This window comes from Antennarius striatus, chromosome 1 (genome assembly GCF_040054535.1).
Source record: "Antennarius striatus isolate MH-2024 chromosome 1, ASM4005453v1, whole genome shotgun sequence".
In the NCBI taxonomy this organism is placed as follows: Eukaryota; Metazoa; Chordata; class Actinopteri; order Lophiiformes; family Antennariidae; genus Antennarius; species Antennarius striatus.
Window position 1 is genome coordinate 4,470,527 of NC_090776.1, and position 17,806 is coordinate 4,488,332.

General features: G+C 40.2%; 1 protein-coding gene across 3 annotated transcripts; it reads right to left on the reverse strand.

The window, feature by feature from the left end:
• Positions 1–757: 757 nt before the first annotated feature.
• Positions 758–17,150, reverse strand: LOC137598395 (AP-2 complex subunit alpha-2). 3 transcript variants are annotated; one of them, XM_068318457.1, is made up of 23 exons: positions 16,963–17,150; positions 15,694–15,762; positions 14,504–14,646; positions 14,179–14,372; positions 13,189–13,318; positions 12,579–12,680; positions 12,375–12,483; positions 11,658–11,808; positions 11,116–11,284; positions 9,996–10,133; positions 9,737–9,919; positions 9,122–9,219; positions 8,654–8,885; positions 7,388–7,552; positions 5,613–5,702; positions 4,577–4,713; positions 4,161–4,243; positions 3,742–3,832; positions 3,370–3,492; positions 3,167–3,283; positions 2,848–2,917; positions 989–1,123; positions 758–895 (listed from the first exon to the last, which is right to left on the reverse strand). In XM_068318457.1, the coding sequence occupies exons 1-23, from the start codon at positions 17,027–17,029 to the stop codon at positions 818–820; spliced, it is 2,874 nt and encodes a 957-aa protein (XP_068174558.1). In that variant the 5' UTR covers positions 17,030–17,150; the 3' UTR covers positions 758–817. The 3 variants fall into 3 exon arrangements, with proteins under 3 accessions (XP_068174558.1, XP_068174555.1, XP_068174562.1); XM_068318454.1 differs by having other exon boundaries at positions 5,607–5,702; XM_068318461.1 differs by lacking the exon at positions 5,613–5,702.
• Positions 17,151–17,806: the final 656 nt, after the last annotated feature.

A 17,806-nucleotide genomic window follows, 5' to 3' on the forward strand; every position in this document is an offset into this window, starting at 1 on the left:
TCATCCACAAGCTATCAATGATTATGATAAGAGTACATTATATCAAAACAGTAAATACTATTGAAATATAGACAATGTGAAATCATGTATTTTAGTCAAAGTAGTGTGGCAGTACTATAAACTCTTATTTGAAGGCTCTGTTCTACACAGACAAGAGTTAACAGGCACAGTTGTTTGGAGCAGAGCAGAAAAGGAACAGTTTAAAAAAAAACATAATAGCTATTTTTTACCACATGTTCTATACTGATTTTGTTTTGACTATTTCTTTTGAAGTCAAAACACTCAATGTACTTTAACACCTCAGAAAACAAAGACAACTGTAGTATTCAGAGTATTTCATGCTAAAAAAAACAAAAACAAAACCCAATTCATGACATAAAAGTGGAGAAACAATTCTGAAAAGCAATTTCTCTTGTCGAAATACGTTTGAAGTGTAATGTAATTTTCACTAAACCCAAGTGCAAAATGGCTGAGAAGCTCAGGAAGGCCTTGCAGTGCAAAATTTTCGATTGAAACAGGATAGTTGTTGAGATCACTGATAATGAAACTATTATGATTTTGCAATCTCACTAATGCCTCAGCTTTTTTATTTAAATTCAAACTCAATCTATAATGATCCTCTCTCTTCAGAGGACAAGACCGGTCTAAAAGCAGTGACATACTCAGAAAGCCATGAGTAAAGAATACATTTCACTTCATTTACATGTAGAGTAAATAAAAACAAACAAACAAACAAACAAACAAAAAACACTACATCACAATCCAAACTAAACTGCGACCAGAAGAGTAGAGGTGTCAAAATGCTGGAGCTGACGTTCTAAAACTGTTCAGACAGGAGGTCACACAGTCGCTGAGACACCGAGTCCCTGCTGGTCCGGAGGGTCAGACGGTACATCTGAACAGAAAGCACACACAGTTAGACAGGCTGCATACAGGTTGGAAGGGTGTGTGTGTGTGTCCGTGTGTGTGTATGTGTGTGTGTGTTTACCTGTGCTTGTATGTTGGGCTCCAGTCTGAGGAGGCAGCCCACCTGAGTGTTCTTAGTGTGAATGACCCCAGCTCCCACAAAGTTTGCAGGATTGGGATCCACCCCGTCCAGCAGAGCCACACCAAAACCCAAGATCTACAAAAGCATCCACACATTCAAAATTTAAACATAAAATTCCTATTTATAAACTAAAATACATGCAAAAGGAGGTTGACACACTTTAAGCAGGAAATATTGGATCATCAACTCAACACAGTTGTCCAGTGCAGTGCAAAGGTAATTCTAGGCTTCAACACAAGATTCATCTCTGCCAGCTCAATAAGAAATCTAAACATTTGCAGCACATCTGCTAATGTAGCTGAACGTCAGCTGAATGCTGCCCGTACTAGAAACCACCAGGGAACAGGTGACAGAGTCAAAAGGAACACCTGAACACATCACAGAACCTTGAGCTGGTGGCCAGAGGGCACACAAGTTCTCCACCTGCATGGTAGGATGTAGAACTCCCGGCCAGCAGGTGGCAGTAGTCTGTATTCGTAAGGTCAATAAGGACACTGATGAAGAACCCTAACCATTTACACACGTCTCTAACCCGTCCGGACTCTGTCTTCAGTTGTTTTACTTGTACTGGCTACTTCTTTAGAAAGTGTTCATGCGCTGGATTTATTGATGATAAAAGTCAGGGGTCTCCTGCTGCTGCTTTGTTGATTAGAGTTTTCTACACTTTAATCTTTAGTGTTACTGTCCATTCTATTTCATCTGAGAGACCAGTCACAGTGATTTATTTTAATGGGGGGCTCCAGCACCCACCAAACATGCTCATCACTCAAACAAAAAGGGTCATAGAAACTCATCTGAAAACAGCACAGGGAGTTTAACTGGTTAGTTTGAGTTAAACAAAAATGATCAACATTGTGATATTATAACATCTCAAAAAACAGCACAGTATGTTTTTGTTTTTAATTGACTATTTATCTTATTTTGACCCGTGATTGAATGAAAACTTGGTCCAGCAGTTACAACACTACAATGCTTCAGTTTCAGAAGAAAAGAAACTAACAAGACTTGACTGTTCTCCTCATGTCTCTTCTAGAATAAATTACTGAATACAACACATACTGTGATCTGCACAGACGGATGATGATCTATAAAACCTGTAATATTGGTAGTGGTATTGATTACCATTGATTACTCACATTCTATATCATAGCATGGAACTGCTGCACCTACTCTTTAAACAATAACTTTGACATGGAGTTAAAAAAACAAACATATTTAGCAACGAAAATGTGTTATTAATTCATTCAATCACAAAAACGTCTGATTTCCTGACGCTGACTCGCCAAATTATGTTTATAAGGAAGCGCACCCCAGCTTCATCTTTCCCGTATGAGCAGGTGATTTTTACAGCTGGAGAACTTGCTTAAAAAAACCGTAACAGACTCAATTTCAAAATGCTGGAAACATTTTTCTTTTTGAATAAAAATTTGTAAAAAAAAATTTTTTTTTTAAATCCCAGTCTACAAGCATCATCATTCACAACACATTCACTAAAAATATTTTGAATTCAAATGAAGGTAAATAGGTAAATGAAATAATGTTGTATAAAATACTATGACTTAAATCATATTATTGTATATATTTGGTCATCAAATCAGTGTCAGTTCAGTTTGTCAGCTAGGCTTCCAGCAGGTTCAATATTCAGTGACAGTGTCGACACAGTCGATAGTTTGGCAGCGTGTTGACACGTTTCACGATGACTCATTAATCAAACACTATCTGTATCATAGGAGTAGAAATATCCATCCAATTATTCATCGTTCTGTCTCTGTGATGTTCATAAAAGGTTTTTTTTTTACCTTTGCCTTGGTAACGTCTGTGTCCATCGAGTGTTTGGCCTTGAAGATTGTCTGGATCTCTTGCTGAGGTCTGTGGAGAGAAACCACATGAGATGGTTACATCAGAAACCAGCAGTGTTGTCTCCAGGATTCCCATGAATCAATAAATCTGATCAACGGATCAATAAATTACAGAAGAAGTAGAAGATACATTTTGAAAATGCAGAAACATCCGCCAATGGTTCTCTGACTTTAATGTGTGTGTGTGTGTGTGTGTGTGTGTGTGTGTGTGTGTGTGTGTGTGTGTGTGTGTGTGTGTGTGTGTGTCTTCCTTTCTTACGCTCCAAGCTGTTTCCACCTTTGGAAGAAATCTTGGGATGTCATCTCTGTGGGCTGAAAGAACTTGTTCAGCATCACAGGAAGTTTCACTGCGATGTTCTGAAGGGTTCCACCGTATCTGTTGGCCAAAGCAGTGCAGTACATAATACATACAAATACTGCATATCCTTTTTTATCTTTTTAATGAAGCAGTTAGACACCTACCTGAACTGGATGTTGAGTACTGGAGCGTCTGTGAAATCTGACACACACTCAATGTTGAGGATCTGCTGAACCTGAGCCCCACCTTCGACTATGGCGTCTACTGGCTTAGCATGGATAGACAGCTGTGGAGGTAATAGTCAAGGACTGTACACATGCCTAAATGACACTAGCATAATCTATAGCAGACTAGTAAGTATTCCTCCTCAGTCATACCGTACATATATAAGGCACACTGGATTATACGGTGCACTGTTGGTTTTCGAGAAAATTAAAAGCTTTTAGGTGCGCCTTATAGTGCGGAAAATTCTATACTTCTACTAGAACAGGACAATCACTTCTACGAGGAGAAACGACTGAGCAGGGGACCGGATATGGGTCTTGAGTGGGTCGTGACTGGTCACTGATGTGGAGAAGCTGAGGAACTGCGTTGACGTCTTGTTGCCGTAGAAAATATACATGCGACCTGTGGGATAACAGTCAAGTTTTTCCTTGTACAATCATGACTAATCATGTTCCGTGCCTGGCTTTTTTCAATTATTTTCTTCTCATAAGAAGTCACAAAAAGTACCCTTAAAAATTAAAATTCAGACGCTGTCTACTCATCCTTGTAGTCAGGTCAGTACTGTCAGTGCGTCAAAGCAAAAGAGTGGTGCAGTACTCTCCTAAAATAATCACTGAATATTAATTTTTGGGTGAGTTATTCCTTTAAAGCTGCTGAGGTTTGACTGGATTTATGAAAACCAAAAGATGCAGAACATTCCAGAAGCATTCTGAATAATAAAGTAGCTCACCCAGGTTTTGCCGGTACTCAGACTTCAGTCCGATCTGCAAAAGCTGGTTCTCATAGATGACACCGTTGTTCTTGCAAACAAACCTGAAATTTCAAAGCACAATTTGGATTTCATAACTTTGCCTTTTCCTGTAGCTGCACAGTTTCTCAAGATTTCAGGTGGGATGTTAGCTGATGATCAGTGACATCATGGGATCAGACACAGGGTTAGGGTCAGATGATCATTAATTATTAGAAATAGTGTTTTTGAATTTTGTTAAACACACCAGATGTTAAAATTCACTATAATTCCCTCTCTAGAGTTTATGAGAGAATTATAAATAAATAATATCGGTCTCAATAGGTTTAAAGTGTAATTGCTGGATCATTAATGCCATGTGGACTTGTATTTCTCTGCTTATGTTAACAAGGTCCCACCTAGGAAAATGTTCTTCAGACACTTCTATGGATGCAGGGGAGGTGGAGCTCTCGGAAAAGACGTCAACCAGGAGACTGGCTCCTGCAGGAGGGGTTGAGTTCACATTCAGAAGGTCTGTGAAGGGTTCGGTGGTGCCCTGGGAGAGAGGACACATCTTTAGTATGCCATCTATTCACAAAGCAAAAGTATAAGAGGGTAATAGTCCCTTATACTGTATAATCACTAACTGTGAAGACACCAGATCCAGTTTTATAAATTTGACAAAGTCAAACTGTGATTTGAACTCAATTTTGTGGTTGGAAATATCAGCTATAGGATCACGAGGGTGAGTGTTAGTTGGGGCACGTCCCATTACTTTTGGCAGATGTGCTGTCAGCTTCTGTGAGCAACAGCTGCCCGTCCACACGAACATGAACACTCTTCCAGAGTTGAAAAAGACCTGGATGAGACGTGCAGAATGGGCGGAGTTACAGGGAAACACTTCAACAGCGTAGTTTGATCCGTTTAACTGGGAAGTGTTAAACTGGTTGTCATGCAAGCTAGCTGTGAGAGTTGTGCTGTGTTGATAGAGTAAAAAATTAGCATGAACACCAGGATGGAGAGCTAAAATGTTGATATTACTTGAAACTGTACCTGTAAACATCAGCCTTTAATGCTCAGTGTTCTGCTGTTAGCTTAGTACTCCATACACTTAAACTATTTCACCTTACTGGTTTATTTTAGCGCTAATTTCCAAAGAATGTCATTCATGTTGTTCATGACCACCAACGGAGGTGGTCTGCAGCTCCAGCACGCTCACATGTTGCATTAACCCACAATTATGGTGAAAAGACGGTCTGCAAATGCAGTATTTAGTGCTGATTTATGCAGAAAAGTGAGGACAATGAGTGCATCAAAGCTGAATGCTTAAACATAGAAGAATATGTTAGTTGAGTGCCACTGAGAGATATTTAAACACTTTAATCCACACAAGTAGAAGTGACCACATTCACTGCACTATGGATGTGGTCACAGTGTTGGTAACTTAACATATACCACTGTCCCAGCAGAGAGCATGACAGAGCTACAGGAGACGGGCCGGGGTCTGTTGGTGGGGAGAAGGTTGGCCATCGGTGAAGAGGAAGACTGATGGAGAAAGAAAAGCAACAGGAACAGAAAACAAAGGAGAGAGGGATGAGGATGTAGAAGGAAGGACAGAAGACAGGGGACATTACAGGTCTGGGAAACGGATATAAAGGCCAGAAAAATAATAGTTCAACAACACCGAACATAGCAGATTTAAAGATGCCTGTCTGATATAATTTTGTTTGAAATGAGATGTCGATGAGATGTTCGCATAAAAAAATCTTTGGTAAAACACAAAAGGAAAAGGCCTGAAAGGTCTGAACGGTGCGGTCCAGACCTGGTAGCATTAGCAGAGGTACCCGTCCAACTTGTCGTCCTCCTGGCCAGCCCTAAGACGCTCACCCACAGTGTTTCCTTTGCTAATGGCTAGCTGTGGTGATGGATGGGAGGAAGAGGATTGGAGAAAGGAAGTAGGCAACACACGACCAGATTATGATACCCGAACAGGTATTCTAGCGACTATTACACAACTGTAGAAACAAGATGGAACTGCTGAGTCAGTCAACCATTTTTAGACGTGATATAGCTGTCTATCATCAAGAATCTGGCAACATGATCCACAGAAGCTACAGTTCAACTAAATGCAATGTATCGTAAATATGTGACATACAGTACGTGACTTTTGCATGTTCTTTTTGTCCTCCTGATGTCTGGAATGGTTCCCTTCTCCAGATTCCACCAATAGTGAGGTGAATTGGTGTGAATGTGTGTGTGTGTGTGTGTGTGTGTGTGTGTGTGTGTGTGTGTGTGTGTGTGTGTGTGTGTGTGTGTGTGTGTGTGTGTGTGTGTGTGTGTGTGTGTGTGTGTGTGTGTGTGTGTGTGTGTTTGAATGTTTGTCTCTCTGTCTCTCTATTCAGATCTTGAACCGATGGGAACCACATCTCTCATGCAAAATCATAGGGACAGGCTCCAGATTTCCCATGAACGTGTGAAGGACGGGTGCTGTATACATACATATATGTATACATACATATGTGTACATACATATATATACACACATACATATATATGTGTGTGTGTGTGTATGTATATACATACACAGATATATACATACAAATATATACACACACACACACACACACACACACACACAGCACATTTACTATATTTTTTTATTTTATTGTTTTACTAAATTTAATTTTAGGGGCAATTATAATAATAGATCGTGCCTTAAGCTTCAGCAAAAAAAAGCTGAGATTTCCTGCCCGTATTGATCCATCTTAACCAGCTAAACATCAATACAGGGAGGCACAGATAACACAGTGGATGGAGCACACAACCCAATACCAAATACCCTTCATAGTTGTTGTGGGTTCGGTTCTGTGTCTTCAGCCCACCCACAACAACCATCACACATTTCCTAACACCTTTTCGGTCATCTCAAACCATTACACAGAAATCAATATTAAAAAAAAAAAGCAAAAAATCAGCTATGTTTGAAAGAATCAATAGTAGAATCAAGAGTACCACAAAACCTCATATCGGTATCGTCCCTTCTGTTTTTTGTTAGGTTTCTCTGTCTATTAAAGCTCTGTGGCTCAGTGAAAATGTCTGCTGATATGATTAAGCCCTATATAAATAAAGGTTGATTGATTGATTAATTTGCAATCATCAATGTTTTAAAAAAATGACCAATGTGCGTAAGGACCTGTCACGAAACAGGCTCCAATTAAAAAGTCTTCTACCTTTTTTGTCTCCTCCGTGCTCTCACTGTGTTCTGTGTTGCCGTTGACGTTCCTCCGGGAATCGTCAATGTCCGGCAGGTTGCCTGGGCCCTTCTTCCTCTTTAGTTTGGCCAGAATCGAAGATTCTCTCTCTGGGAAAGGAGGCATCTCTTCTAAGACTGTGGCCTGTGGAAGGACACGTAGAAGGACAACTGTGACGTTTACAGCAGGGCAATAGACAGATAATCCTTCAACATGCAGTCAGCAGCAGCGGCTGGCAATTATCACTGTAATAATATCTAGTATAACTCTTGAGCATACAGAACTATGGATTGTGCAAACTGAAATTCAGCATTAATCCATTATTTACATAGCAACATTGTGAAGTGTTTGTGTTAGGATTTCTCGGATTAGAGCACCCACAGCTTGGATAAAACAAACGCACATCAAACCATTACTGTGTCATATTCCATTTTACAGTCATGGGCTTGTTTTGTCTTCTTCTAAATCCAGCATGCACCAGTCCTTTATAGCGATGCCATTTCACCCATCTGCTGAAGGCCAAACTCATTCTGAGTCTAGCTCTGGAATGTTGAGCTCATGTAAGTGAACTGAAAAACTACATCACTGACAAAAGCCAGCTGGTGATTTTATGTTGATGTTACTGTAAACACACGCACACACACGTACAACAGACGAATGGCCAGAAAGGAGGTGACAGTCCCATTTCTGCAGCCCCGTCTCAGAATAACACAAACTGCATCTAAAGAGATTGTTTCTGTATCTTTTAGATATGTTTATTATCAATTATCCTTATTATTGTAATACATGTATTACCATTTTTCCTCATTTTATCTGCACAGAATCTACCCTTAAACACCAGAAAAAAGTTTCAGAAATACACAACGTTTCTAAGGCCATGAATAAACTATGGATCAAAAACACTGTAGTTTTCGCTCTTATCCAGCAGCAGTATAGAAGATAGAATCATCTTTTCAGGTGAGTTAATCCTTTCATCTTTCAGGAGTGTTTTCTGCTACTATGCACTAAATGTCAGGAGACAGTAGAGGAGCTTTAAAAATATTTTTATCTCAAGAGACTCACAGAAAAAGTCATTGTCTCAACACTAAATCATCATGATTTACAGAGGTGACCCAGTCAGAACGACCCAGAACAAATCACCTCAGTATAGCTCACACTTGGTGCTTTCAACTAATGTCCTCTGTCCTCAAAGCTTTCGAAGCATGATCGTAAGAATCTTGGACAGTTCCTGTATGATTTACTAACCAGTATGTCAGTGCTGGCGATGCAGCTGAGCCTGAGGTACTCGACGGCCCTCTGCTGAAGCTCCACATCAGCATTGCGGAGCTGGCTGTCAGAGCGCAGGACGTCTTGGATTGTGGTCTTCACTTCTGGGAACAAGTTGATGAACTTGATGTAGGCCGACAGCAACAGCGCACGTGTTGGCACCGAGCACAGGTGGAACTTGGAGTGTAGAAGGTTGAACTGGACCAGAGGGCTGACACAGCATGAAACAAGAAGCACTTTAAACGGTATCATGGTTGGCTGAAAGACACCTCAGCCTGCTCAGCTCACAGAACGCACCGGTACAATCAGTCACTTCCTATTTTGACAGTAAAATCTAAGAGAAATGGTAATGGATTACATTTCCTGGAGGAGACATCACTGAGACATTTGTTTTTGTCAGATGAGCACTGAATCTAAAGTAACACTGAAACATTGCAAATTCCATACCTGGAGCGTGAGTCCCCGGCAATGAGGTTACCAAACTCTCCCAGGATGTAACCCCCCACCTTCACCAGGTTTTCATGGCAAGCGGGAGCCTGTAGAGCCTGCATTTGTTCACAAAGCATGACATCATGGGGTTAGGAACAACATGGAGGAAACCACACTAACCAATGGTAAAGGCAGCTAGACACAACTAACACTGACTAAGTGGACCTCACACAGTGAGCAACACTCCTATGATCATTGACTGGTTCCTCTGAACAGAAAGAAAACAGCGATGAATGTCCAAAGGAGATAAATTGATACAAAGCATTGGCAGCGAATGAGTTAAATAACTTTACTTTGAATTGTGTGCGTTTATACAGATTAAATCATTGAAATAAGAACTGAAAAATTCCTGAAACAAGATATGTTGCTTGAATAGAAATATATTTCCAATCCCCCTCCAAAGTCTCACCCAAATCAGCCAGGTAGTTTATGTTTATAAAAAATCCTTATTCTTTACTTACTCATGAGGACCAATAGATAAAACCTGTTGCTCTTTTAAAAACAGGATAAGAGAAACAGGACCACATATATGTGACTGTCTTGATCTGTGATGGCATACATTTTCATACCCACCTCAAAGACAGTCTTGGCAGCGTAGCCTTGGACATCATCTCTGTTTATGACTATCTGGATGACACGATACCACACCTCCTCACTGACATAGTCACCAGCGATGCGGATTAGGTTAAGGATAGTGTCCACGTACCAAGTATAGTCCACTGCATATTTTTCTGCAAGGATAGCCACCTTAAGAACCTGAGGAAGAGAGGTGACTGGCTGAGATCGAGAGCAGCAGACAGGAGAACGACATGGTTTGAAGGCCTGTACCCACTATCTCCTCTCTGATGGAGTAATCCGCGGTCTCCAGGTAGCTAAGCATCTCCGCCACAATCTGCTTGGCATTGCTGCGATCACACATGGCGTAGAGCAGATCAACAGCCCGCTGGCGAACACTCACATCACGTTCTGTCTGTTTAGAACACAAAACAAATCACATACACAGCATGTTGTGAAGAATATCTCTCAAATCTTAACACACCAGCCACTTAAATTCAATCATAGCCTGTCATATAGACACTGTTAGACTCCTGTAAATCTTGGGAGAACATGGAGCATACCCCAGTGGGATAGTTCAGGACAAGGAAAATGGGGAGGCTGGTAGCTAATGGCCAGGCTTTAAAGAAGAATGGTCGTACTGAAGGAAGATATGAAGTTCTGTCAGCACACAGGAATGCTTGTTACTTCCCTCACAACAAAATGAAGCTTGTGCAGCATGGGTCAAGGTCAAGGGAAAACATGAGGAGCAGACTGAATGACAAGTTTTACACATCGTTCTTCACTTCTGCAGGACGAGACTGGGATTCCGTCGTCGGTCAGAATAGAGCACAGATATGGAGTTGTTACTTGTCTTTATTTATGTAAAATCAGCTATGGGGGGGTCGTATCAATATTTTTACACAACTACATGTACAGTAGCATATCATGGAAAAAGTGACAAACTGAGTGTTGGTCGTATAAACTCTGAGTGTAATTCTGACAATGTATTAGATACTGATGGGATTTCACAAATCCCACTTCCACTATTCTGTGATTTGTGGACAGCAAAGAAAGTCATGGAAGCGAGAAAAATGTTGAGTAACACAAAAAACAACCACCACAGAGGAAGAGACCAAGTTTCCAAAGTGTGGGATCAACACACACGTGCGTGCACACACACACACAAACTTTTTACGTTGTACATAATTAGATTTATATTAATTTTTCCCACCACAGGACACGACCATCAAACAACAGTAAGCAACAAGCGCTGTTATGGTCCAACTCTGGAACGATGCCTTTACCTTGCTTGCTTTGTAAGAGGACCTTACAAGAAGCAGTTTGTTAAAGAAAGCAGTACAAATCATTTTCACGAGCGAGCAATGATCATGCCACATTGCTGTTGGAGGACTCACCTTCAGAGCATTGATCACAGTTTCTATGTGTGTCTTTACTGTCTCATGGGAAAACTCAGAGCTGGCTAGTGTGCACATGCTCTCCAAAGCCAGATAACGGAGGTTGGTTTCTCTGTGCTGCAGGAACTGGCCTAACTGGTTGCAGGCTCGGACCAACAGGGTGGGCTCGCTGGAGGAAGAAACAACACAAGCTGTAGCATCCGAATGCCACCACAGACATCAGCATCTTTAAACATGCTTTACAACGTAGAAGGGTGAACTGATGCCAATCAGTTTTCTTCTGTGGACTGGATGTGAAGTTTAAAGACAAGGCATAAATTAGTCAGAGATTGGGTTTTCATTTTTTGCTGTTTTTGTGTGTCAGTTGAATTGAAAACTGAGATCTAGTACAATATAACGGAATCACAATGGACCACCCTTAGCACTCCCTTTAAAAACACATCCAGTGTTGTAGTTTCCTTTTCCAGAACACAACGACATCTCCACCATAATGCAGGAGCTCAATGAGTAGCAGCTGGCACGGAGTCACAGGAATGACCAACCTGTCATGGTGGATGATGAGGGAGATGGCTTCAAACAGAACAGCATTCTTTGCGTTTGAGTGCTGGACCTTCTTGGACTTCGGGGGCTCCTGGGCTTTATTGAGGATGGTCTCCAGGCACTCAGTCAGACGGCTTCGTAAAGCAGCATCCTCTGCAACAATAAAGGACGAGCTCTTAACACCTCCTGTAACTTATTTCAAATACACTCAACTTAATTCAGTCAATAAACTATTTAAGGGCTTCATTAGATATTTTTTATTTTATTTGATTAATGTTATTCCACTTTAGAAAGACACCCATTAACGAGAAAGAACAGCAGCAGTGTCATCTCAGTATTTAGTATTCAAAGCATTTAATTTAACTTTATCCCATCAAAGTCAATCCCAGCTGACTTTGTATGGGAGGTGGTAACACCATGGACAAGTGGCCACCTTATTGCAAAGCCATACATCCCAACAACCAATCATACTCACATTCATGCCTATTCATGGCCTACATTAATGGCCAATTCAGTGTCACCTTTTTCCTATATTGCATATTTTTGGTAGTTCAATCATTTCAGAGAGAAATCTTAATAAATTGACTTTTGTACTAGAATAAATAAATGAAAAAATTAATAAAATAATTGTGAGATCATGATTCTAAATAATGGCAAATGCTAACCAGTCAGTGATGGGACTGCACCATTCTACAGAGGAAATAACGTATGCACTATACCAGGAGGAGGATAGCACTGCAGCAGGCGCAGCAGTTTGACAGATAACCACGGTGCAGCAACAAAGTAATATGTATAGTCCTGCAGGTCGATGGAAGCGGAAGTCACGATCTAGATGAGCAAAAACAAGATAACGCAGATGGCGAAATGAGATTTTATCTTTGGCCTCGCTGAGATGTTATAATACGAACAAAAAAAACACTCACTCTGCTAAGCCTGGCCACAGCCAGTGAGATGGATGTTTTGAAGTCATCAGGACTCTTCTGAGCCAGAGTGGTGATGAGGCTGGTGGCTGCTGTTACCACTCCCTGAAAAGGTTTAAAACATCCTAAACAACCAAATCCAAGATAAAATAACATGTGTTAACAGGCTTCGCAGTGCACTGACTTCGCACCCAGAGTCTACCCTGTCTCATGCCCCAAGTCCACTGTGATAGGCTCCAGATATAGCGGAAGAAGCAGGTATTGGAGATGGATGGATGAATGAATGAATGAATGAATGAATGGATGGATGGATGGATGGATGGATGGATGGATGGATGGATGGATGGATGGATGAATGAATGAAGACTAGAGCAATTTGGTGAAGTACAACCTGTTAGCTGCCTCATTGTGGACATGAAGGCAAACATTTAGTTTTCATTGAGCTGATACCAACAAGGTGCTGTTGGGTCAGGGTTGACAGAGGAACAGCCTGATGCAGGAGGAGACCATGTAGAGCATGGTGGGCTCTGGTACCTACTGCCTGTTAGATGTGCGTCTTTCCTTGCACAAAAATGCTATTAAGTAAACAGGACATGACTGGATCCGGTCCTACCAGGTGCTGGTCATTCAACAGATGGACCACACGCGCCGTCCATTCACCCATAGGCACCAGATCAGGAGACGTCCTGTTGAGTCGTAGCAGACATAGCGCTGCACTCTGCTTCACACTGTCCATTGTGTCTCTGATGGAAATACATGCAGCGCCATTCATTCATTCAATTCCAATACATAAGAAATATAACATTTAAATCATTCATATCAGAATTTCATGCCACACTTACACATTCAGATTTTAGGACATTTTGGAAACACCTGGCGTTACCAGTGTAATGATGACTACATCTTTACAGGATTGTGTGTATCAACCACTGCAGGAACCACTTAGAAACACAACCAAACAAAATCTAAACTCGTAAAAAACTAACTAAAATCTAACAACTGTTCAGCAGAAGTAAATATAAAAATTATTTCAAAGCATTAGAAGAACTAAGTGGTAAGAAGCAAAATAAAATCTGGTCCTTTATCAAATCCAGACCTACCTAACATTAAGAAATACAACTGTAAAACTAAAAGAGGAAGATTGTTGGTATGTTTTCATATTTTGTTTTCCTTGAATCCCTCAGGGATGTGAACACAATCCCATGCAGTCAAAGCAGACCGCATTATTTAGACTATGCGAGAGGCAATTATACAATAAAAAGGTCAAATAAATTCAAGTATGGTCTGGAATGTTACGACTCCAGACCATAATTGAACAAACATAATTTTGGGATCTCTGTTTTCATCTCGATTACGACCTCATGGCAGAATAAACCAGATGGCGTGAACCATCACCACTCCAACACCACACAATTGAAGACAATGGAAAAAATATGATAGAATTATGACATTTAAGTTTCCTCCAGCTTCTGAAATAAAGGTAGTTAACTCAAATAATGATAATGATAAGAACAATTACTTTTGTGAATGCATATAAGATCCCGGTGGGGGTTTTTTTTGTAAGGTGTTTGCTGTTAGAGACGTCAGGTGTGTGTGTACAAACCCAGCCACTAAGATTCTTGGGATTTCAGAAGCAAATGCCTCAGCCATTTCTCTGCTGCCCACGTTAGCTATGCAGTGCAGAGCCAGGTTCATGAAGGTTGGGTTACGGCTGGCCAGGTCATTCTTAATGCCAGTGTTGATCAGACGGATCAGGTCGCTGTTAGAGTTGACTAGCACTGAGATAAACAGGTAACCCTAAGAGGGGACAAGCAAAAATGCATTTTAGTCCAGTCACAACAATATAAGAAGAAACCAATGATGTCAAATCATTTGGACACTCATTATTGGCCACTTCAGACCCCAGATGAACACAAGGACAAACTTACAATTTGTTTTTCTGTGTACTTGTTTGAGCTGAGGAGGTTGACAGCCTCCATGTGTCCAAAGTCGATATCATGGCCCAGAAGAAAGATAAAAAGCAGTTTGCAGACATACTTTTTTTTACTGTAGCCATCGAGAGCCTTGTCTCCTATTCACACACACACACACACACACACACACACACACACACACACACACACACACATACACATACACACACACACACACACACACACACACACACACACACACACACACACACACACACACACACACACACACACGAGAGAGAGAGAGAGAGAGAGAGAGAGAGAAACAAAGTTCAACATTTAAACCTGCAGGAATTCCTATGGTCTGACATTGTCTATGAGTCTGTGGGAGATTCATCCCAAACCAGTGTCCAGTGGAAGAGAAATGGGAGAATTTTACAGATATTTTTAGAATCTCAGGGTCTTTGTCACTGTTTCCATTTCATTTCAGCACAACTGTTAGAATTCAATTATATTGCCCCTGTTACCTGTGATTCATGTAGCATATCTAATAAAAACTTCAGTTTTTAAAATAGAAAATACCTAAATTTCACAAATATCAAAAGGCAGTTCTGCAGCACATGAGAGAATATCTGAGTTACATTATTACTGATATTTTCTCTGATACACAATTACTATTATATATACATATTCAGTTTACAACTTGTTTTGTCAGGCTGGTACAGAGTACAGGTTAACACAGCAAGTTGAAGGGACATTGTAGTGAGGGGTCACACTTCTGTTCATTCTTGTCTAAACTGACTTTGGTGAGCCCCGATTTTTAAATTCTAGCCTGGACACCAGAGGGTGAAAGTGGCTGTTGTGGAGGCTTCCTTGTTCAGTATCTTCTTACCACTAAAAATTTGAAGATTCAGGCATGGTTTGGTTGGGGCTGGCAAATTTTATAACTTTCACAATTTTAGCTTTCAGAAGCAAATTAATTATAGGTAGAGAGAAACAAATGCAAGACACTAACAACAACTTGAGATGAAAGCACCTCTTAGTGAGGTGTGTGAACATTTAATAATATAGACAGCAACTGAGTTGTTGTCATGACATAATAAATGTTTTTAGCCTACTGCTATGAATCAGTCTTTTGTGGCTCTCTAAAGCTATGCAATCCTACCTCTGAAGCACAGCCTCATCTCTCACAAGAGTTCACTCACCTTTAAACTTGGAACGGATATTGGCCAGTTCTTTGTTTATCCTCTTAATTTCTGCCTCTTTACTTTTACCTGCAAATAGATATGTAAGATATGACAAATACGTTACATGCTATATAGTAATGTGATCACTCAGTTTTTCCCAATTGTGGAATTGGCATGTGACCTCAATAAAAACAACTGGATCAGTGTTTGCTGTGTGGGTTCATGTGACTGGACATCCCAATGAAATTGTCGAACATCCTATTTTATCATGTTTAAATGATACGTTCACAATTATCAGGCAAACATATCATTATATTTATCCTAATCATGAAATTAAACTGTATATATTTTAATTTCATTCAAATAAAGATGATCACAATGTTTTATCCTAATTACTGTTTTACACATTTAAATTTCATTTTAATTTTCCATTCAGTGAGTGAAATATGCCTTCATACATTTCTAATTTTTGGGCATCACCCAGCACATTTCTGACAGAGTGTAAAAAGTCAAACACTAAAGTCACTAAAAGACAATAATTATGTATTATTTACATTATGTATAATGATTATTTAATATCATGAGAAAGAAGGGAAATCATAGGAAGTGTGTGTTAGGCAATGTGTTAGGCAACCGCTGTGTAGAAACCACTGAAAACATTGAATGTGTGTGTGTGTGTGTGTGTGTGTGTGTGTGTGTGTGTGTGTGTGTGTGTGTGTGTGTGTGTGTGTGTGTGTGTGTGTGTGTGTTGACTGACCAGTTCCTCTAAAATCTCTCCAGCTGCACAATTGAAACTAGAAAGAATGATCTATCTGGGAAACTTCAATCCTAATTTTTGATAATTTTGTGTTAATACTGCAGCACAGTTGTTCCAACTTTTTAATATGCAAACCCTATTCAACATGAGCTAAATATTTCTTACAAAGTTTTTAAAAAATCATTTTAATGTTTTGTTTTGGTAGTAAACTGTGTGTAAACCATCAAAATGTCAGTCACGCATCATCTCCAGTCGGCCTGCAGGCCACGCCCATCAGCGTGACGTTTACGACCGGAGGCTAACGGCTAGCGCTAGCGTAAAAGGAGCTGTTTACGCGCTGATTTAAAACCCAATTTAAAACTTTAAAGTTGTTAAAACCGTGGAGTTGGAGCGGAAAAAGTAACTTTTTTTTTTTTTACATTTCCGTTCCAATCCTATCGATAATGATGTTTAACGTGACAACTCTCCAAACCACAGGTAGCTTTAACGAGCCCACACGCAACTGTCATGAATGTAATAAACAAACTTACAGTTTCTGATATCGGATATGAACACGGCCAGGCCACGCATCCCATCGCCTTTGGAGACTGCAGGCATTCTGTTCACCGCCTGTTAATGTCACGTTGTTTCCTCTGTACCGAAAAGAGCCTCAGTATGCCGGGTAACTTTGTTCCGAAGTTCGCTAACCAGTTAGCAGCGCTGTGTAGTTCACACAGTGAAGCAGACCAGCTGCGGCTGCGTTCCAAACATCTCGAGCCACACCCACCAGCGCAAACAAGGCGGCGTTCAAAACATGAATGTGTTCCAGCAGCGGCGGAGATCCTCTCATGGCGCGTCAGCCCAGCAGAACGGAAGGGGCGAAGACACTTAAAACAGCAGCAACAATCATGACATCAACGAGATGCATATTTATTCTGTTAAAAGTTTGTTTGTTTGTTTGTTTTGTTTTTTGTTTTTTGTTTTTTTTTAATTGTCGTGCTCCGTTCAAGAACACCGATCAGCCATACCGGTAGTTCAAAAAAGTTTTATTCAAATAAAGTTTTTAACTCCACAGAACTCTAAAAAGCTGTAAATAAATGTAAATAAGGACTGACTTATTATTAATATTATTAATATTATTAATATTATTAATATTATTAATATTATTAATATTATTAATATTATTAATATTATTAATAATACATCCCCCTTCAAAGCGGTGATGTATTGTAATTGTCAGTGTTCGTGTGTTCGTCCGTCCATCTGTCTGTTAGTCCACCAAATATTTTCGCAACCGTTTCAGATAGAAATATGAAACAAAAAGCAGATTACTTGGGCGGTAAAGGGGAAGAAAATTGCATGATGACCTTGACCTTGAGAAAACTAGGTCAAGGT